The sequence below is a fragment of the Aptenodytes forsteri genome, unplaced genomic scaffold (genome assembly GCF_000699145.1).
Source record: "Aptenodytes forsteri isolate BGI_AS27 unplaced genomic scaffold, ASM69914v1 Scaffold47, whole genome shotgun sequence".
NCBI lineage: Eukaryota > Metazoa > Chordata > Aves > Sphenisciformes > Spheniscidae > Aptenodytes > Aptenodytes forsteri.
The window spans coordinates 2,013,597-2,035,301 of NW_008794731.1; the positions used below are offsets into that span (position 1 = coordinate 2,013,597).

Sequence of the window (21,705 nt, forward strand, 5' to 3'; positions counted from 1 at the left end):
CTGCACCACAGCCGAGCGGGGGCCGATCAGCCCTGCCTGCGGTCCGGGGCTCTACGGGCTTCCTCCAGCTCTGTTCCGGCAGCAGGCACGTTGCTTTTTATTCTGTAATAATTACTATTATTATTTCCTAGTTCTTCATGCAGACTCACGTGGTCTAGGCAGGGTAGATGAACAGGAGACAGGGCTGATCCTGAGCTGGCCCAGGCAAGTTTGTGGCCACTCACATTGGGAGCAGGATGGGGCCCAGTTCCCCTGCTGCCTTCACCCGCCCGCCTAAGGGGGGAATTTGGGGTTTGATAGTTCCCGGTTTCTCTGCAGGTTAAAGCATTATTTCCCCCCCACAACATGGTATCGGGCTTCCTCCAATTGGGATCCCATCGTGAGAGAGGAAAGGCGCCTCCTTTTTTTTTTGTAGAGTCGCTTTGGGATGTTTAAATTTGGTGGTAACAGTTTTGGTTTCAGAGCCTGTCATCAGAAGCCGTCATTACAAACAGGATGTTTGTCAGAGCCGTGCCGGGGAACAGCTGGGAGCTCCTTTTGCTTTCGCTCAGGGCGTATTCCCGTAGTTATTTTTTTGCATTGCAAAACAAATTATTAGCAATAACCCAACAGTGACAAGTTTCTGTGTAAGAAAACAGTAAAAAAAAAAAAAAAAAGTTGGGATTGAACAAGATGTTTCATTCTGATTCCGATCCCTGAAATGTGGCTCTGGATTTGCAAAATGCTGGGAGCTCCTTTTGCTTTCGCTCAGGGCGTATTCCCGTAGTTATTTTTTTGCATTGCAAAACAAATTATTAGCAATAACCCAACAGTGACAAGTTTCTGTGTAAGAAAACAGTAAAAAAAAAAAAAAAAAGTTGGGATTGAACAAGATGTTTCATTCTGATTCCGATCCCTGAAATGTGGCTCTGGATTTGCAAAATGAAATGAGCAGCGGCTCCATGGAAAATCACCCTGTTTTGTTCATCAGTCAAAATCGAGGCATTCCTGTGAAACATTTAGCATTATCCGACATGATTTGCCTGTCTCACCAAAACCCTCCTGGTCTCCTTTAATGTAATGACATTAAATCTGCACCCCGGCAGTGGGCTCTGGTCGCTGCTGTGCTGCAAATCTCGGAGCTACGCTGCTGATTTCTTCAGAGCAAATACGATCCGTGCATAGAGAGAGAGGTGCAAACCAACTTAAATCCAACTCCGCATTTCATACTGGCATCAAAATGTGGCACTGGGTGAATTTCCAGGGTTTTTTTGAACAGCTTTTCCCCAAAGGAATTGGAGAGATCTCGCTGCTATTCAGTATTTTATTTCGGTGCGTGGGAAGGGAGCCAGCCTTGCGTTGCCTGCACCCTGCCCACGTGGTGCAGGCAGTGCTCGGGAACCCCGAGCTCCCTGCCTGCTCCTCTGTCATTGCTGGCAGAGCCCCATACGTAGCACCCGTGAGGCATTTTTCGGCAAATATTTCAACAAAGTTTTCTGGTGGAGAACGCTGGTTCGCAGAATTAAGACCGTTTCCCAGGGATGAGCAAATCTTGCCAGGAATTATCAAAGCAATTCCAACCTTTTTTATTATTATTTTGGCAATCAATACAATAATGATAAAGCCCAAATGAAAGAGCTGATTCTTATCCAGGGGAAATGTTTCAGTAAGGTTGAAATACTTGAGGGGATTTTGTTTTATGGATTAGAAAAGAGGCTGCAATTTTGACTTTCCATCCTGACTTTGGAATGAAACATTTCAAAATCTTGGATTTTCCCAAGGGTTTGAAATGTCATGTTGCAACAAGTTCTGCCCCGTTGGAGGAAGGGGGATCCACTGATGGTGGACAAGAGGGTGCCAGGCGTGCTCCGTAAATCCACCATCGAGGGAGCAACCTGCACCTCGGTGGCTTGGGATGTTTCTTCCCCCGAACGATTTCCATGGCGGGGGATGTCTTCCCTGCTCCTAACCTCACCTGCGTGGGCTGGGTGGGAGCAGAGCAGTGAACGCGGAGACACACCATTGCTCTAGGAACGATGAAATCAGCTGTTTCACAATGCGGTGAAATACAGACACGGGAAGGAAAAATGGTTGCTTTTGTCCTTTACGTTACGACCTTTGTTCTGTAAGTAGATGCCGCACTGGGAGTTATTCTGATTTCTGTTTTCACAAAGCAAAGTCCCGCTGAAAGCCCTGGAGAACGCAACGTGGCCCAGATAACACTGCGGGAATGACGTCCTGCAGCTCAGTAGCGCTCAGCCTGCTTGTGTGTGTGAGAGGGCGAGCAGTAGTAGTGTAGTTTCCAGTTCATTTTTTGTTTCTTTTGTTGAGATAAGGGCAACATCCTCCACACAGCAGGGACAGCCGTTTTGCTACAGCCTGTGTCTGGATTCAAAGCACTGTGGCTTTCGGCAGAAAGGATTTATCTTCGAGGAGGGTGGAAGCAGCACTTTATTTTCGGCAGTATCTTTTCTAGCCAAAGTTTCTTGGCACATTTCACAGGATGATACCTTAGACCCAGTCCTAAAAGCCAAATCACTTTTACCATCCAGGAGCAGCCGCTGAAGCATCCTTGCGCATGCAATTTCCCCGTGTTAGGAGCAGAGCTGCACTGCACGGTGCAGCAAGGGGGGGCAGATGCAGCAGCCGTCCTGTGCTCAGCAGCTCCCACGCCGTCCTGAGTTGAAGGACTAACCTGGAGTTGAGTTTTGCTGGCTTGGCTCAGGGGGTGTTTTTTCAGCCTGGCCTTTTTTACAGTTTGCAATGCATAGTGGGTTTGGTGACACTTTTGGGGAAGGTGGGGATGGGACTGATCACAGCCCTGGGACAACCTGATAGGACCCTAGAGCTGTGCAGCGTTCGTGGTGTGTGCCTTGGCTTCGTCCCGGCCATCAGTTCCTGCGGCTCCCTTGTCCTCCGAGGTGTGGGTTTTCCCAGAGCCGTGATAGCAAAGGCAAATCTCAGATGCTGCTGCTGCCTTTGGCTCTGAGCCTCAGATCTGCCCACTTTCAGGAACTGAGCTCGGGTGTCTCAGCACACTTTGCTGCAACCTCTTTCCTATCGACACCAGGTCCCCTTCGTCCTGCTGGCAAGGGAGGCAGAGGAGCACTGATTAAATCTGGGGGTTCAGAGGCTTCTTTTTTTCTTGTGAAACCCTGTGGTTTCGTTTCCACCTTTGAAAAGGAGGTGAAGCAAAGTGTCTGATGGCTTTGGGCTCCCTCAGAAGGACCTGCCCTGCTGGCTCTGAATTTTTTGGGCTCTCCAAGCAGCACTCGCACACGGTTGATTCGATAGGCACCAACTCACCATTCCTTGAGCTTATCAGCAACACTTGGCTGTCAAGCCTGGTCTGTGAAGAGTTTTTGTTTGAGTGTACGCTGCATTTGTATAAATAAACACTGGAGCACAATGTTGAAGTCAACAACTTCCTAGACAAGGTCAGAATGGTACAAAGGCAGCCGGGTGGAGGCAAGCAGAAATGCATTTTCTTTTAAGGGAACTGCTGGGAAACGAGCAATAAAGTATTGTACCCTTGTCCTTCAGTGAGCAACAGTAGCCTTGACCGTCTCTTTCTTGCTAAGCGGGCAGGTTGTGGTGCAGGGCCAGGTTCTCACAGGGTTTCTGGGGTTTATATTGTAATACTTAGCTGTGGAGGATGGTTTCTGCTCCCCCTGGCTGTGCGAGGAGGAGGCAGCCCACAGAGTGATGTGCAGGAGATGCAGAAGGCATGTGCCGCTGCCCCAGCAGAAAGCCCACGAGCAGGCCGTGATGGCAGGGCGGGCAGAGCTCTGGCAGGGCTGGCATTGCCCTCGGGCCACCGGAGCCACAGGTCTCATTGCCACCTCGTCTGCAAGCCGCGGACAAAGCGTTGTATGAAATAGGGACAGCGTGTCCCTCCCTCCCAGGGGCCTGCGGTGGCCCAGAAATCTCGGGGCTTTCCAAAGGGCTTTGTGTTGGCCTTCCTCCATCCACAGGCGATGACAGATCTCACCAGCCCATGCCGGGCACAGTTACCCCAGGGCTGAGTGCCTCCAAATTCCCCTCTGCACCCGCAGCAGGAGCTGGACCTCAGAGCCCCTTGCACCCGTTGGGTGCTCAGCACCTCCCTCTGCTCCCATCAGGGCTGAGGTCCCTCCTGGTTGCAGGGGTGAACGGCACAGCCCCGGCAGCTGAAAGGCTTTAAGGAAGCTCTGTAGCAGCTCCAGGATCTTGCTGTGACAGCATGTCCCATATTAGGGACAAGGATTGCTGCCCCCTCCTCTGTGCCAGGCTTGTCAGCTCACACGTCGGTGTATTATTATTTTTGCCTGGTTATTTCTTGAAAGCTAAATAATTTCCAAAGCAATACTGTTATTTGCAAATAGTTGCTGAGACCTCTTTGCTGAGCAACGCGTGAATCAAAGCTTGGGCATGTCACTTGTGTCTCTTGAAACTCAAAGCTGATCTTTATTTGACTGCTAATCTTGTAAAAACATTTCATTTTTATTCCTACTCTTCCCACCTCATTCGTCATATTGCTCAGTCATGATATCAAGCAATAATGGACGAATAAACAAACGAGGAGTTCCTTATTGCTTGCATCACCTATCATCTGCCTTTGAGAGGAATCAAAGTGATTTTTCTCAAGGCTGAAGAACGTATTCAAACACCTGAATGTGGAGAGCTTGTGATATTACTTGTGTCACTGGTATCTTATACTTAGTGAAGTCTTTTGTTAAAATAGTTTCAATACCTAGTGTTAAGAGACTTTCAAATGAAATGCCTATTGAGCTGACAAGTCTGTCTATAGAGACTTGTGAATTTTCCAGTGGCGTGGAGTACAGTTGTCAGAAATGAGTTTGCTGCTTCTGCCAGAATATTTTCCTTCTCCATTTGGAAGTATTAACATTTCAGAGCCAGCGATCACTGCACTTGCAAAATAAGCCATTAATTAACATTTGCACGGTGTTCCGTCAGCCTGTAAGAGAACAGATTATCTGCGAGACACGCAAAGAATAACCTCCCTGGTCCCATCATGGGCCAGTTCAGTTTGGTTCTGCTCAGTTCAGCCAATTGATTCCAGTTGTCTTAAACCAGAGATTAATTGGGATGTTGCTAACTTTAGTGGTAGTTCTGAGTACAGAAAAACAGAAGAAGAGTTCGCTTAAAGCATGACGAGTTTTCTTCGTGTGCTTAAAGCCTGGCTGGCATTTTCCATCTCTTTCTCCATCTGAGTGGATCTCCTGGAGGAAAGTTCTCTCTGCTCTGAGTCTCGATCACTTCCAGCAGATTTCTTGGAAGTTTGTGAAATGAGTTGCAAGGATATTTGCCAGGTTTACCAAGCTCAATAAAAAAAGCACTTGCAAATTGGAGTGATCTCATTTGAATGTAATTTCTTTGATCTGAATTTGGCTATCGTGTGTGTTTCACATTTTTCAGGAAATAGCTGAAATTACAGATTTTATTTTTATATGAAAGGAAACTTCCCAATTAATCATTCCTATGTGTCCATTCATGTGTGTGTTTGCTTGTTTTTAAGTCTTCATCTAGACGTGCTGGCCTATGTTGCACTAACTGCCACACAACCAATACCACCCTCTGGAGAAGGAACGCCGAAGGGGAGCCCGTCTGCAACGCCTGCGGGTTGTACATGAAGCTCCACGGGGTGAGGAGTGCGTCCGCACTGGGAGGGACCCTTTGGGCACTGGGATCACCGCCCAGCAGTTCCAGGATATCAGATCTGGAGGGACCAGACTCTAGACTGGACCCAGAAGAGCCGTAACCCAGTCCTGTCTCCTTGAACAGTTAAAAGCTCAGTCTACTGAGGTTCTCCAGAATAAGGCTGAGGGGGTACTGGAACACTCTCAGGAGGTACCTGCATAGAGGAGAGATTTCTGGCACTGGGTGGCTCTTAATTAGGTTGTTTGCCAAGTTATTCCCCAAAGAGAAAGCTTACCAGGCTCCAGTAGCTGGAGACTGAAGCTCCCCAAACCTAGACTGGAGATAAGGAGCATATTTCTTCTAGATGTGGTAATTAAGAATGTGTGAAGGATGCTAAGGAGTCCACATGGAGGCTGGCTGATAACATTTATCCACAGAGGATGGGAACTGTTGGTAACGTCCATCAGCCAAAGAGGAGACTTCATCCCTCCATATAGGCCTCTTCAAACTTCTGCCATAAAGGTTAAAGTCTCTTTATCCCATGACCGTTCCCTCCGAGCCATGTAGGCTCTCAGTCTGTCAGTGTAATTTAATAGGGTCCTGTCATAAAGGTCACTAATAAATCAGGAAAAGGAAAATAGGAAATAAAGGAAAAAACAAAATTTGTGGGAAAGCCTTAGCTGTTAGCCTTATACATCTTCCAGCCAAGGCCTGCTGCAGAGAAAAATAGCACTTAGTGAAGGACAAGGACTTTAGGTGCTTTGCATGAGCTACAGCACGTAAATAAGAGAGCAACACGTGTGTGGGAAGGAGCTAAGTAAAATACAATATTAATGATTCCAAACTTTATGAATGTCAAGGTACCACGACCTCTGGCCATGAAAAAGGAAAGCATCCAGACGAGGAAAAGGAAGCCTAAAAACATTATCAAAGGCAAAACCTCAACAGGTACAGTGCTGCTATGATCCATCATGGGGGCTTGGAGCACAGTTCACCTCAACATGTCTTCTGCAAGAAATTACAATAATTAGAAAATAATATTGTGATTTTTTCCCTGATGATTGCTTTAGATGTAGGGCCTGTATTTATGCCTAGCTCTTATGTGGAAGGAGGATGCTGGGTGGGAAATCTCACTGCTGTCATATTCCCATGAGGTTCCTCTGCGCTGTGGGCACCCAGCTCCAGCCCAGCAGTGCTCGTGTTCAAGCAGATCTGGGCTAAATTGAGTAATGGGAAAAAACAGGGCTGGGAACGGTGTATTAAAGAGTTGAGGGGAAGGTATCACGACGCATTCAACGTTAGCCCATCCGGCCTGTACCAGGACCAGCACTGCCAGGCTGTGAAAGGGTGCTCCTCCTCCTCCATCAACATCTTGGCAGCCAAATACAAAGCCTTACCCTGACAGAGATGCGGTGGAGAAAGAGAACAGTAGAGTCGTGCCATGAGATGTGATGGTAGCCACTAAAATATAAATTTCCTTAAGTGCAGATTTGCACCTATGTTGCTTCACCATCCTGTACCGATTGTCTTCCAGGGTCTACAACTTCGGCCACTAACTCCCCTTCTTCCATTACGAACTCAGACAGCACGGTCACTTTAAAGTCAGAGCCCAGCGCGACCTCGCAGTATCCCGGACAAACCATCGTGTCGGTGTCCCAGGTAAGGCACAGGGGCCCGCAGCCATCACCTGCTGGGGTGGATGCTCCACACACCTCAGTAGTCACTGACCTGGGGTGCCCTGATGAGGCTAAGCAATTAGGTCATTGCACTGGGGGTCGCCAGCCTGATGGACTGCCTCAGACTGAGGAAAGCAGGGAGCCAAGATGTTGCGGACCAGGAAGGGCTCCAGCCTGTTGGCTCCCCATCGGCTCTTCCATCTTGCAGTGAGGAACTGGGAGGTCCAAGCCCTGCTGCTGCGGAGGCGATCGGTGGCAAACCAGCTTCGGCACCTAGCTGGGTTTAATTCCCATCTCCTGCCATGAAATCCTGGGAGTTACAACCCTGTCGAGTTGGTGGGATCAGCCCAGGGTGGAAACCTCTGTAGCTCCCAAGAAAAGGCTCCCTGGGCATATGTTATCCGCACTTTATAGCCCTGAGGTACTCAGTGCTCACAGAGCTGTAATGCTGTCAGAGACCCCAGATTGCATGGCTGTGTTTCTGGCCCGAGGATTTCTTTGGGGCAGGTTGCTATTTTGTCTTGGCAGAGGGAAAAATGGCTCTAAATCAACCCGCACATCAAAATCTTGTGACCCAGTACTATCTTTATGCTGGGTCTAAGCCCTCCTCGAGCTGGATATGCATGCATGGAGGGGAAGCTCAGCTCCAGTGCCCGAGTGCCGGGCATGGCACCAGCTGCGCTGTAGGGGAGAGGGGTTTTTTTGCCTGAAACAGTTAAATCTGATGGTGCTGTGCTCTTAAAAATCATACGTACACCTAGAGATCTCCAAACTGGACATGTTTAGTCAATAAATAAATGCAGATGGGCCCAGGATGCCTCCTCCCCGCTTGTTCCTTGTGCTTGCTGGGGATGGAGCACCCTTCCTGCCCGGCTCCAGGATGCTCCAAAGGGCAGCAGTAGCATCAGGGATAACCCACCATGTCCGTAATCCATCCAAGTCCTACCACTGCGTTACGACAAGGGGGAGAGTGACCCATTGGCTAATAACAGTCTTTCTAATGACTTTCTGCTTCCCTCCCTGGGGCAGGCACAGAGCCAGTCAGATGAGGCGCTGGCCGGCGGCCACGGCGAGTTCAAATTCGAGCCCGAGGACTACACCTTCTCCCCCACCACCATGGCCCCTCAGCCTGGGCTGAGCGTGCCGCTCCGGCAGGACTCCTGGTGCGCCCTGGCGCTTGCCTAGAAACCCCCAATCTCTGGCAAAAAGCCTCGGGACCAACGTTTTCAGCTGGCCCTGCAAACGGCCGACGGGCAGGAGGACGGGCTGCCCTAGTGCTTTGGGACTGCGGGGTGTCGAGCCGCGGCCAGAGGACAGGTTTCTCTTGGAGGATGCGCGTGGAAAACGCTGGCTGGACGGGGCCGGGATGGCCCCCGCTGTGGCACCAGATCCCCAAAAAGCTCATCCTCAGCCAGAGCAACACAGGGTTGGCTCCCTGAGGCCGGAGCCCCGGGGCCACCTCCGTTTTCCCGGGGAAAGCCTTCCTCCTTTGAGATGAAACCAGCAAATAAATGCATCCCAGAATCTATGTTTATTCGCAGTGATTTCTCCCTCCTATGACTCCTCTGTGTGCAATTTATTCCACTTTCCAATAAAGACTGTAATAACATGGCACCAAATAACTTAATTTTATTAAAATGTAAACTGTGTGGCCTCCCTTATGTTTTATTGGCCACAACAGGAAGAAAAGAGAAAAAAAAAAAGCAACAGTTGTTTTAAACATTTTAAACATTTTATTAAAAACGGTATGGAGTGTTGCTTCTGAAGCGTTTAGCGTATCAACACTGAGCTGATGAGTCATACATGAAATAAACACGCTGCTCTTCCCTTTCCAGCTCCAAAGAAAGATTTTTTTTTGATTATTTTAGGCAAACTACATGACAAAAATGGTCAAAACCTCCCAATAATAAAAGAATACTGAAATGCTGTTTTTCTTTCGTATTTCCTGATTGTTTTTTATACTGCCAACTCAGAGCATTAGAAAATCAGAAGTTAGTCTTCCAAAAGTTAAGAGAAGGGTTTGAGGGACAGAAAAATAAAATGATGTGTCGGAGGTATATTTGTTTGTATCCAGTCTTGGGGATGTTTTGAATGGAGGATTTCCAGCTTTGAGCCATGCAGGGCATAGATTCCTTTTTAATTATTTTAACGAAAGCCAAGTAGAAAATAATTTCTTGGAGCTGAGCTGTAGCAAAAGATCATCAGTGATGCAAAACCCACAGCACACTTCCAAAAGCTGGCAACAGCATGTTTCTACAGCTTCTCGGAGCTGCCCCGGGGAGGTGGGCGATGGGGAGATATGCTCTGCTGGGGGCACGCAGGGGGGGCCTGAAGCTCCAGAGGAGACTGGGGGTGAGGAGAAGACCATACTAAGGAGGGGAGATGGGTGGGAAATGAAGGGGGAGCAAGGTCATGAAGTTACTTCCATGGCCTGCTTTATTTGTTATTTCTAAATAAAATCCCCAGCCTGGCTGGATGGCTATTTATGGCCAGGAAGCCGTCAAGTAATAGTTCCTTAATATAGAAGTTGACCTGTCCAGGGCTTCCTGGAGCAACTCTTCCTCTTGTCAGAAGAGATTGATCACTTGATTTTTACTATAAACAACAGGCTAAAGATGATCAGGGAGAGTGAATCTGACATCAAGTCGCGACTCAGCTGAGATGGAGGATGGTGCTTTCCACCATGCAACCCTTGCTGGAAGAAAGGAGATGCTCCAGGCACTGGGGAGCATCAGTCCCCTCCAGTGCTGCCATAGCTCAGCGGCTGGTCCCTCAACGTAGCCCTGTGCGGACATGGGGGGTTTCAAGCCACCCTTTTATCAAAGCCCATGGATGAAAACTGTCTTTGGAGGAGTTTTTCTTGTGCCTCCAGAACTCTATTAGCAGCTTGCATCATGCCAAGCTCCAGTGCTGGGGCAGGGGCTGTCACGGAGGGGCATCCCTCCAGTGCTGGGCTCGGCAGTGGCACAGCCTGTTTGCACGGCCGGGCTCTCGCCACGGATCGGCGTCTCCCCCATTTGTTTTTCCACTCTCCGGCCTGCCGACATCCGCAGCAGAGCCAGGCACAGCTGTGCAGCGGATAAGCCAGCAGCACGGGGCTGGCGGGGTGACACCGTCCCCGAATCCAGCCCAAACTCTTCCTTTGGGCGTCAGGAAAACAGGTAATGTGGCCTGGGCTCAGGCGACCTGCAGGCGCCCGGAGTGACGTGTCGGGACACGGGCGGGCAGGAGGCAGCAGGAGCCCTGGGCGTAGCACAAGTAATGCTCCCGGGCAGCTCCCCAAACCCCAAGTTTTCCAGGCAAAAAAAAAGGCAGCGCAACACAAGTCGTGGCAAGATGATTTCTATGGATGATGGCAGGGGGTCCTTGCTTTTTCGTCTGCGTGACCCCAAGAGGGAGAGTTATTTTAAAGGCAAACAAGAAGACCCAAACAATGCCAAGATGTTGACACCAGTGGCTCCAGCGGTTTTATTTATTGCCTGTTGGTAACCATCGACCGGGCGTCGGGATGCTCCAAGGGCTGGCGACTGACGAAATGAGGCAGAAGGACAAGAAGTGAAACAACCGGGATGTGTGTAATTTTTCCTTCCTTGCTCGCTCCCTGCACTCACTGGACAGCATCATCCATAAAGCTGGTTTTTCACTTCTCGGGGGTATCTTCCAACCTTTTTCTCCCATCCCCAAGGCATTAGCCATCCCCGCAGACTTCTGTCTCCTGGTCAACCCTAACAGGAGAGGCAGCACCGTCTGCACAGCCCCACGGGAGAGGGGAGGCTTCCTTGCATCCCAGTCCTTGCACCCCCAGAGGAGCCAGTACCCCGGGAAGCTCACCCTGTGCACGTCCCAGCCTTGCAGCAGCCACATCTAGGGGGACCTGTGTACCCTCCAGCCATTACCTTCCCAGCCTGCCATTTTGAAGACCTTCCCTAGGGGGTCCACGTCCCTTTGTGCCCCTCATTACATGGCAAAGAGGAGCATTTGCCCCAGTAGGTGTGAACAAAAACCACAGGAATGTTTGGGTCTTCCCAGCTCATGCTGCATCCCCAATCCTGCTCCTACAGCCTCTGGACGCCTGGTTGCACGGCCCAGCTCAGCCCACATGTTTGCAGGAGTTTGAATGGTTGGGGTGGCAGCAACGGAGAAGCTCGGACTCAAAACCGAAGTCCAGGAGAACCGGAACCCCCGGCTGGCCTGGAGGTTATGGGCTTCCCACAGGGCACTCGCTGTCCCACCCCACCTGGCTCCAGCCAGCGGGCAGGAGCTGCCTTTGGTCAGACCCTGCCCATGCTGTGCTAACAGCACCACCGCCATCTTCTGTGACCAGGCTCACCCCTCCCTGGCCCATCCTCAAACAAGGCTGATTCGCAGAAGCACTTCAGAGATCAGCTTTTACTTCTATTTACCAAACCTTTCTCAGTTCCCTTGGTGCTCTCTCCTCTTCCCAGGCATGGTGTGTATTTGCTCTCCTACAGGTCTGGTGGCTTGTGGACAACTATTATCTTTACTGTTGTACAGCTGCCTCGGAGCTATCAATTGCCTTTGTTCAAAGGTCACCTGCCCAGATGATTTTACAACACGACTACAATGATCTGTTCCATTTTGCACTTTATACTGATGCCACGGTGATTTTTACCAAGTCAGCGGGTGAGTAATGAAGCACTTGAGCCTATAAACACATGTTGTTCTTGTTTATGATCATATTAATAGCACAATAAAATCATTGCTCACCCAAGCAGTTGCTTTAAAAAAACCAAAAGTTTGTTTCTTTTTGATTTCTGCATGGAAAATGGGAAGTTGTGGTTTAATTTCTGCTGGGAGCCCTGAAGCCCCAGACTCTCTAATGGGGTGTCACTTTTGTGTTGGAGCACAGAGAGCCATCATTTTTTCTGCGTTGCACACAGAAGTCTTCAGCACAACTTGCGTGGCAGCTCAGCTGCCGACCAGGCTCTGCCTGAACTGCAAACACCACCCAGCTGGCAGATAGGTTTGACTCTTCCTTTGCACAAGCTTCGGGGACACACAACCCCCAGGTGAAGCTGTGCACCAAAGTCACTGGTTAGGCTGATTTATGCCAGCTGAGGAACATGCCCATCATGGTTATAAGAGGATGGGGGCATCAAGTTTCCCTTTCTTGGTCCTAGTGGTTAGCAAGTCTACAAAGTATTGTGTGTATCCAAGAGGTTTTTCCTGGAAAGAAGGTGGAAGCAAGGCTGTGTGCCAGGTACAGCAGTGCTCTAGGGGCTGAAGGGGTGTAGGGGCTCTGTTGCTGGTTTTTGATTGCTCTGGAAGTGCTTGGTGGTGCAGAGAGGTAAATTCACTGTTACTTCTCAGTCCTTGCCTGCTGCTTCCCTGCTCCTCTCCAGTGCTTTTTATTGCTAAGTTCGTTGTGTACCAGCCAGGAAAACAACTCATGTTGCTTTCCAGGTCAATGTGCTGCAGTAATTAAATGTCCAGGCTATTTACTTGTGCAGCAGCTAAACCGGAGCTGAATATTCAATCTCACCATTGTATGCATAGAAGAAGAAAACAAACAGTACTGCTCCTTTCATCACATCAGGTGATCCTTCTTGGAGAAAGCTTTGTGACCAGGGGTTGGCAGGAGGTGGTGTCTCCAAGAATGTCTCCTGTTCAGCATCAAATTTACATTGAATAACCCAAAAGACACTTAATGAGGAGCAATAACACCTTTTGCAAAGTGTTTTTATTTCAAAGGACCTCCTCCTTAAGGGGAAGCTTGGTGAAAAGCAGCACATTTCAAAAAGGCTCTTGTTAAACAGAGTTTAAACCCATCCTGTTGTCTTCTCTGAAAACCCCAGATTCCATGTTTCAGCAAAATTTCTACCCAACAGTACCACCACAGGTAACATGCCATGGATACAGCAGGTGTTGAGAGGAAAGAGGAGCAGTGGTGGACTGTCTATATGGTCAAGCTTGGCATGAAGTAGCTTTATCTACAGTGCTCTAATGCCACTGGGACCATTAGCATTTACCAGCTTTTTTTCTTGTTCTTTCAGGCTGTCATTAGGAAATGCATTAGTATTGGAATTCAAAGAAAGATTTTACAACCAGCATTTCCACAGCAGTGTTAAATGTGGCCAAGAGCAGACCTTGACTATGTGGTGTTTGAAAATGTTGGCGTCTGAGCTGCCTCCAAGGCCAATTCCTCAGCTGGTGCAAGGTAACAGTGCTGAACTGGTCTCCCATATAAACATTTAACCGCATTAAGAGGATGCTATTTACATTTCCTGATCTTCCAGAAGAAAACAGGAGAAAGTGGGAAAATGTTATCATTCAAGTGGAAGAGTCTGTCTTGCCCTGGGTGCAAAACTAGCTGCTTCGTGCCTGTGAAAGCTTTGGGAGCCCTCATCTCAGGGATGAGTGCCAAAGAAGAGCACACATGGAGGAAAGGATGGATAGAGAAGAGTAAAGTAAGAGTGCCTCTTACTGTTTTTTCCTTCAAACCAAGCAAATGGCTTAAAGCAAACACTGGTGGAAACTTGCAGTCTCACCTGTGCTCACACTTCCCCTGTTCCCGCAAGGCATGGGACTGACCCTCTTGCAGGACCACCCAAAAGATTGAATGGGAGGAAAGGAGAGGTGGGCACAGACGGGATGCGGAGCGGGGCCCTGATGTAGCTGTTATTTCAGGTGTCGGTATCATTCTTCCCATCTGTTCACTCTGCTTGTAATAAAGAAGAATAGCTCCGGCTCGTGAAATGAATGGAAATGACGGGCATTTAGCCACGGGAGCCCACTATAACTGACTGGAGGGGTGCTTAAGCTGCTTTTAGTGATACGGCCTTAGCAAGCCGGGTAGGAAAATAGTGCTGGAGACACCACCCCTCTGTGTGCGAGCAGAAGGACTAAGGTGAGCGGCAAGGTGGAATTGGCAGCGTTAATCATTTACCCTGAGTGCGATGGAGGCTATAATAGACACTCTGTGTGTGTATAGGGATCTGCAAGCATAAATGTTAAATGGGGAAGCCGCTGCTCAAAGGGCACCATAAAGTGGCCTTTTGGGGAGGCAGTTTATTCAGATCCACCTTTGTTTGCTTTGTTGGGAGCACGTTCCTGTGCTGTGGTGCTCTGTCACTGGCAGGGTCGTCACCATGGGACAGCACAGATGGGGACTGCAGGGTGATTGTCACTCCTGAGCCTGACCTTAACATCTTTCCTCCCTAATTATTAATGACTCAACACCAAACAGGAGCAGGGGACTTCCATGGCATGTGATGGCTAATGGTGAGCATTCAGAAATAATGGCGGTGTTTGAGCCTCAGTCCATGGGAATTCCCTTGGAAGGGTGTAAGCTTGCTTTTCTGCTGTCCTACAGCATTTAAAACCTATTATGTTATCATGGATATAATATGAATATATTATTTCTATATTTAATAACAGACATAATAACAAGGCAGGATTCCATTTGGGATTGACTTGGCACTTGGATGTAGCTGAACATGTCACCATCACCTTCCTTTGACTGGAACAAGTGATAAATACAGACTGTCATTCCTCCATAACCAAGTTCATCTCAGTCAACAGCAACCCAGACCTCACTGTCTTTAGCTTGGGTTGCTGGCTGCAGCAGTGCTCCAGGTCATGCCCCAAAACAGGCTTTCCCCAGGAGCAAGTCCTTCCTGTGTGTTGAGGTGCCAGAAGGATCTTGCAGTCCCATGAGAGTCTGTAGAATTCCCTTCACTCCCATAAGAGTAAAGGAGCACTGTTCCTGGACCTGTTTCTCTTGGTACGTCCACAGCTTGCTCCTAAATCCAGCCTTGTGTCCACGTAAGAGGGTCTATGAGCATGAGTCTTGTGCGCCAGCTTGGCCTTGTGCTCTGCATTCAGGGTAAATGCACCTGCAGTGTCTGTGGCTCCCAGGAAAGTCCCAAAGCATGAAAGGCCACACAGCTTCTCTTGGAGGAGGCTGAGGACCTAGCAAAGCTGTTCCAGAAGTATCTCTCCCTGCAGGAAAGTTGGTCTCATCAGTATTCCTGCAGCAGGCTTTGCTACACGCCCAGGAGTGATTGGCAGTGGCTTGAGCTTCGCTTTTAAATCATGCAGCTTTGCCTCATATTAAAACATGATTAGAAAGGATTTAGCAATTTAAAATATTAATAATGGATAACTCATTTCTGAGCAGAAAGTTTTAATAACAGTGCTCCTTCTCAGATGGGCTCTGCTCTGAGGTTATCGAGTTTGACATTGCTGCTTGCCCTTATCTTCAGGTAAAGATGCAGAATTGGCCCCCATGTTGCTTCCTTTCCCCTACTGTGTGGGGTGCCCTGGGCACCCTCATTTCAGAGCCAGCATTACCTTTGCATACTAATGGCAATAAACCTGGGGAGAGAAGAGCCACATCTGCCCCATCACCTTGACATCACATGGTTGGGAGAGCGCGAGCAGCACCCTGGGGTGCTCATGGGAAGGGAGCGCTTGGCCTGCCCTTGTCTCCTACCCCTGGAAATCTGTACCTATGTCTAAAACAAAGTTGCAGACAGGAAAAGCACTGCCTTGTACAATTTTGGGGCATGACAGTGAGGACAGATTGGAGATACCACTAGCTGGTTTGAGATGTTGGCACTTTTCCTCCTCGGGAGCTCCAGGTTTCAGAAGGTCTCTCTGCTTGCACCGAGTGGTTTTTCTTAAACTTTTTGAAGCCTGTGGTTGTTCTGAAATGAAGATACCTCTTGACTTTTCCTTTTCTGGCTTGCTTTTCCTTTCTGGCTTGGTTTGTGCGTCACCAATCATTTTAGTTACAGCCGTGTCAACGGGGCTTGTAACATAACCACAAAATCAGTTACATCTGGAGTGTGCTGAGCGAGGTCACCAGGGATGGAGTTTCTTTTGTTTTTTAAAGGCAGCCTGAATAAATGGCAACCAAGCCCCCTTGCATTTGCAGGAGGCAAAAGCCAAAAATAAAACCACAATAGCATCTATGTTTTCCAGTTAAAATAGCTGTCTTCTACTCCTGTAATTACATTGTTTTGATTTTTCAAAGAAAAACAGGCTAGGGATCAGTCCATAATTAGTAGGAAATTGGTTTGGATAGAATAGGAATCTACTTATGTTTTCATCAGAAACCAAATCTAAACAAAACCAGAATCTGATTTGAGGTTTATAAGCTTTTTTAACTTGGTATTTTAGTGCTTCTGAACTTCCCACTGAGATCCAAAACTAGGAGTAAAAAAAAAAAGTCAGGGAGCAATCCCTGCGATTTCTCAGTCCTACTCAGAACCAGGAAATTTGGGGACTTCCTTGGGAGGTTTCTTGGGAGACCAACATGCTTTTTTTATCACTGATGCTTTTTTTGAGGTGCACAATTGGGCTGCAGAAAACACCACAAATGTTTAGGTTATTTTCCACACTGAGTCAGGCTGCCCAAAAGTGTTAATTCATTAAGCGTGCTGCGTTCCTGCTAATTGCCAGCTTGGGTCAAGGCTTCAGCCAGCTCAGAGTGTATCCTCGGAGTGGAGGCTTCTTCTGAACTCCACTGAGATCCAAAACTAGGAGTAAAAAAAAAAAGTCAGGGAGAAATCCCTGCGATTTCTCAGTCCTACTCAGAACCAGGAAATTTGGGGACTTCCTTGGGAGGTTTCTTGGGAGACCAACATGCTTTTTTTATCACTGATGCTTTTTTTGAGGTGCACAATTGGGCTGCAGAAAACACCACAAATGTTTAGGTTATTTTCCACACTGAGTCAGGCTGCCCAAAAGTGTTAATTCATTAAGCGTGCTGCGTTCCTGCTAATTGCCAGCTTGGGTCAAGGCTTCAGCCAGCTCAGAGTGTATCCTCGGAGTGGAGGCTTATCTCGTGAGCTTCCTGAGTCTGCAGAATTGAATGAAAGTCTCACCAGGAAAAGTGGTTTGTTTTGCTTTTAGTTTGTTTTGTAAGAAAGCTGAGAATTTCCCTTCCCAGCCAAGTCTGAATTGACCACAGAGAAGCTCACAAGTTTCAATGCTTCAGAGCCTCAGGGTCTCCAGACTCCAGAAGTGCTAAATTCCTCTTTAAATAAATAGATAAATCTAGCTATGCATTTTCAGTCCTCCACTGAAATTGAGTATTAATTCAGTTCTAATTTGGAAAGAGGCTGTGAATATGCTGTCCTGTTGTCAGCTGATTTCCTTCCCTTCCCCAGAGATATTTTTGGTAAAACATTGATAAAATGTTTAACTTCTATCAGACTTTCAAGCTTGGCTCCCCACCTTTAACCTTGCGGTGGTGAGGGCACTTTCTGGTGTCATCTTCATGTAAGAGGTCATCTGTCGCATCCACACCTCATTGGTGATGGAGCTGAGATGCAGTGAGACCTGCTGAAGGTCCAACAGGAGGTCAGTGGCAGGAATGGCCCCGGGTTCTTGTATGTGGATTTTGTCATGGGACTGGAGTAAAAACAATCTATATAGTAAAGTTTGGATTGTGTTTGAGACATGCAACCACTGCTGAGGACAGCCAGTGGGCATGGGATAGTCCTGCTGATGGACCCAAATCTGCAAACCCATCCTGGAGCAGAGCTGAGCTGCTGTTGAGCAGCCCTGGCTGTCCCCGCCAGCACCATGCTGTCCTCCCTGGGGCTGGAGCACGGCTCCTCCCGGGCTTCTGTGCTCCCAAAGCAACAGGGGCTTCGTTCACGGCATAAAGGTCAGTAGGATATTTACACCACTAAGGTGATGCCCCAACCAAAATCTCATCTATTTACATAAAAATCCTGTAAAGGCAGATGTGTAGTAAGTGAAACTATTCTCTACTAGGTGGACTTCCAATCCTCTGTGCATTAGTCTTCTAGAAAAGACCATTTCAGGCTGAAAGGCAACAAAGGTCCTCCATTTCAGAACAAAAGGGGATTTTGTTGGGGGGAAAAATAGACTAAATTTGGAAAACACTTAATAACAAAGTTGCCTTAATTTAACAACAGCTTTTATTAGATTGCACTTGTCCAACGAGATTAATGGATGTTTTCCTCTGAAACTCTGGGAGTCTTTCCTAGACACTGGGAATAAGTAGGCTCCTTCAAATGTTCTGCTTCCTACAGGATTTACTGGTGAAAGATTTAATACAATTCAGCACAAACATTTTAACCTTTCCATCTAAAATGCTGAATTCAACCGTTTCCTGAATGTGTATAATTTAAAGGCTTGTGTTTTCCTGTGTCATGCTCTCTGAAGCATTTTATGTCGCCTTGCTCCTATTGACTCTTTTAAGAAAACACTGCATAAGTATACAGTCACTTTCAGATAACTCAGATGTTTACTTTATGAATGAAGGAGGAAATTGAATACTCAAATAAAGTTATGCATCTAAGTGCCAGAAGCTAACTGCCCTCTTAAATTTGCTTGTCTTCTTGAAAGAGCCTTTAAATACAATTTATGACGTAAAGAGCCTTTCCGTAGTGCTGAGTAGGATCTCCACCGTCTCAGTTATAAGTGGATGCTCTCAGCAGCCACGTATGGCTCTTGCTGAAGTCTGGGCCAGGGATGCTTGTAGGGCAGGGACAAATGTTGTGCTTCCAGGAGCTCATGTGCCATCCCATCGATCTGGTGTGGGGTGCAAATAAACAGGCTGCTGCCTGTGCTGCTGTTTTCTTGTAGTTATCTAGTAGTACAGGCAGAGCTACAAGTGGGTATAAAGCAAAAGGAGGATTTCTAGCATCATCTAACCACTGTCATGCTAAACTTTAATATTAGGTTTAGATCTTACAGCTGGGGGAAGCGGTACATGGCTGCTTGGGTGAGCAGTGCCTTTTGCTATCCTGTTTCTCCTGCCCTGGTTTGGAAAAACTTAAATCTGGTTTGGGTTTAGGGGTATAACGCAGGTCAGCCCTAGTTATGCTTGTCTCTGCAGTGTTTTAGCACCCGAGGCAATTGTTCTTTCTTAAAAATATCTGGCAAGCATGATTGAGTTTGCCTTGAATTAAAAAATAAAGCAATTCCCCAGTGAATTAACCTTGCAGACTCCCCAGGCTGCTTCTCCTCCCCTTTCCCTTAAGATGGTTTCTCCCAGGATCTCATTCTACTGCACTAATGAATTGCTACAGTAATGGGAATATGATTGACATGTTAAATGTCCTTCCTTGAGCCACAGAGATTATAGGATGATAAATATGAGAAGGCACGTGTGGCCGGTTTGGCTCTGCCAGCCACAGGCAGGGCTTTGCGGGAGGCTCAGTGTGTGCCAGGGTGCCAGAAGGACTTGGCTGTAGTCCTCCCCACAGACCATGTGGCTTTAATGCTCCTAAGCTCATCATTTGGCACAGGGCTTCTCAGGTTCACATCCAAGTAGAACGCTTTGACATATATCACTTTATGAAAAGAGGAAGGGTTTCAGAGTCCCTTTGGGTCCTGTTGGCTGGGGTTCGATTGCAGGATGAGGGAACAAGGTTTACTCTCGTGGGTCCCAGCTGGGTGTGAAAGCTTGCTGGCCTTCAGCTCTATACTCCTCAGCAAAGCCATGCCATGCTCGGAGGGGAGAGTGACCATGAAAAGCTGCCTGCTTCTGCCCAACATCCCTGTGCAGAAGCAGGACCATGGGCCAAACTGTGCTTCACACAATAAGCTTTGAGTCAAGGACTGCTGTCGCCTGCACCCTGCAGCCCGGGTGGTGGGCAGGGAGTGCAGGTATTACCCCTGAATGGATTATTCAGGGGCAAAAAGCTTCTGCCAGTGCAAATCTACTCTGGTTGTTTCAGTTCAGCGGGTTCTTACGATTCTTATTAGCCTTGGAATATTTGATTTTTTTTTTCCTTAAAGATTCAGCTTCTGGTTTCATGCTATTACGTCTCAGCCCGTGCTTTAAAAAGCAGTGGGTTATCTCCATGGGTGAGGAGGGCAGTTGGATCATGTGGGTCCAGTGACTTGAGGTGGAACCTCAGATGACTGCACTGCTGATTTAGGACATTAGGTTTGGAGGGATGAATCCAGCTGTGGCTCAGAGCTACCCTGGAGCAGGGTGAGCTCAGGAACTTGCCTGCTGGGGACAAAGCTGCTTGGCTCCCCTCGCTGCCTTCTGCACCCAAAAAGGGAAACAGTGAGGCTGACCTGTCCCCCAGAGCCACTGCCCTGTGCTGTGGGGGAAGTGGGTATTAGCAGAATAAAGTGCAGATAATAGCACTCCCACACCTCCTGTGATTACTGCATTAAAAAGGTGAGGTCCTTGAAAACTGGAGTAATTGAGCAAGTGTAAGACAGAGCAGGAACCCAAATGAGCTTATGGCCTCCAGGGCAGAGGAGAGGGCCAGATGTGGAGGGCAGACTGATGGGAAGAGGCATTGATTTGCATCCAACCTCCCCTTCAGCCCCGCTGCATCTCCCCAGCACAGAGATCTGTTTCCCACGGACCTTTCTGCCGTAAGCTCAGGAAGCTTTTGGGGTGTGATGGAGGCCCAGAGAGACCCAGCTATTTCTGATGGCTGGTCCCTCTTACAGAGTACTTTGCAGAAGGACAATGGCTAGGAGGAAAGGTCCCAGACCTTCCTCTCCCCTCCCAAAGTCAAAAATACCTGTGTCTGAGTGGGGACGTACTGGGGGTTATGCAGCAGGTGAAGGCAGACCTGCGAGCCAGGCAGAGGTCACTTGCAAGGTCCAATCTCTCCCCCAGCACAGGCTGCACCACCGGCAGGATCCCTATCGCACGCTAATATTGGATTATGATCGTGAGACTCCACAATGTCACACTGATAAGGGCGAGGTTTTTCCCCCGTACAAGCCTGTTTCATTTTAACACGTAGGTATGTCAAGTGAAGGGAATATTTTCCCTTCTGCATCAGACTCCAACTTCGCCGAGGTCGGTTACAGGAGCGTGTTTGCAAATGTCAGGGCTGGCAAGGAGTGCGGTTATGGGGTGCAGGGTTCTTCAGAGGCTGTGGGGAAGGGAAGGTGCTGGGTGGGCAGCCCCCGATGGGAATGGGGTGCTGCGGGCCAAGAGGTGGTGAAGGAAAGGCTGGTGCTCATGAGCTGCACTGGCAGAGCTGCCTGGCTCTGCATTTCAGAGGTTACTGCAATGTTGCAAGGGCAGTTAAATCATGAGGAGTTACCAGTTTTCCCAAGCTTATCCAACTAGTGTTTCTAGAGTAGGCTAGAAGAACACCTTTCCTCTTACTTGCTCAGATCCTTCTGACATGAGCAAGAGCTTGGCACAGCCTGGGAGGGTATCTCGCATCTCCATTTACCCTGTCCATCAGTGGCCAATGTGAAGTGCTTCAAAGGCAGAGTTGGACCATGGTGGAACCAGCTTACTTTGCTAAACGAATGAGCCCTTTTGCTATCCTAGACAAAAATTTCCACCAGAAACTGATGTTGCTGAGACAGAAATACTCTGGGGACTGAAAAACTTAATGCTGCTTCCGCTTGAACATGGCTTGCTTGCAAAGTGCACCCCCAAACCAAGTCATCTTTGAGGAAGGAGAGGTGGGAGTCA

At 48.3% G+C, this 21,705-nt stretch overlaps 1 protein-coding gene across 1 annotated transcript in view; it reads left to right on the plus strand.

The window, feature by feature from the left end:
* The window catches only part of GATA5 (GATA binding protein 5), a 17,965-nt gene extending 9,485 nt beyond the window's left edge, over positions 1 to 8,480 (plus strand). Inside the window, exons 4-7 of the mRNA XM_009273948.2 lie at positions 5,498 to 5,623; positions 6,480 to 6,567; positions 7,154 to 7,278; positions 8,325 to 8,480. Coding sequence (XP_009272223.1) covers positions 5,498 to 5,623; positions 6,480 to 6,567; positions 7,154 to 7,278; positions 8,325 to 8,480 — 495 coding nt within the window. The remainder of the gene's footprint in view (positions 1 to 5,497; positions 5,624 to 6,479; positions 6,568 to 7,153; positions 7,279 to 8,324) is intronic.
* The last annotated feature ends 13,225 nt before the right edge of the window (positions 8,481 to 21,705 follow it).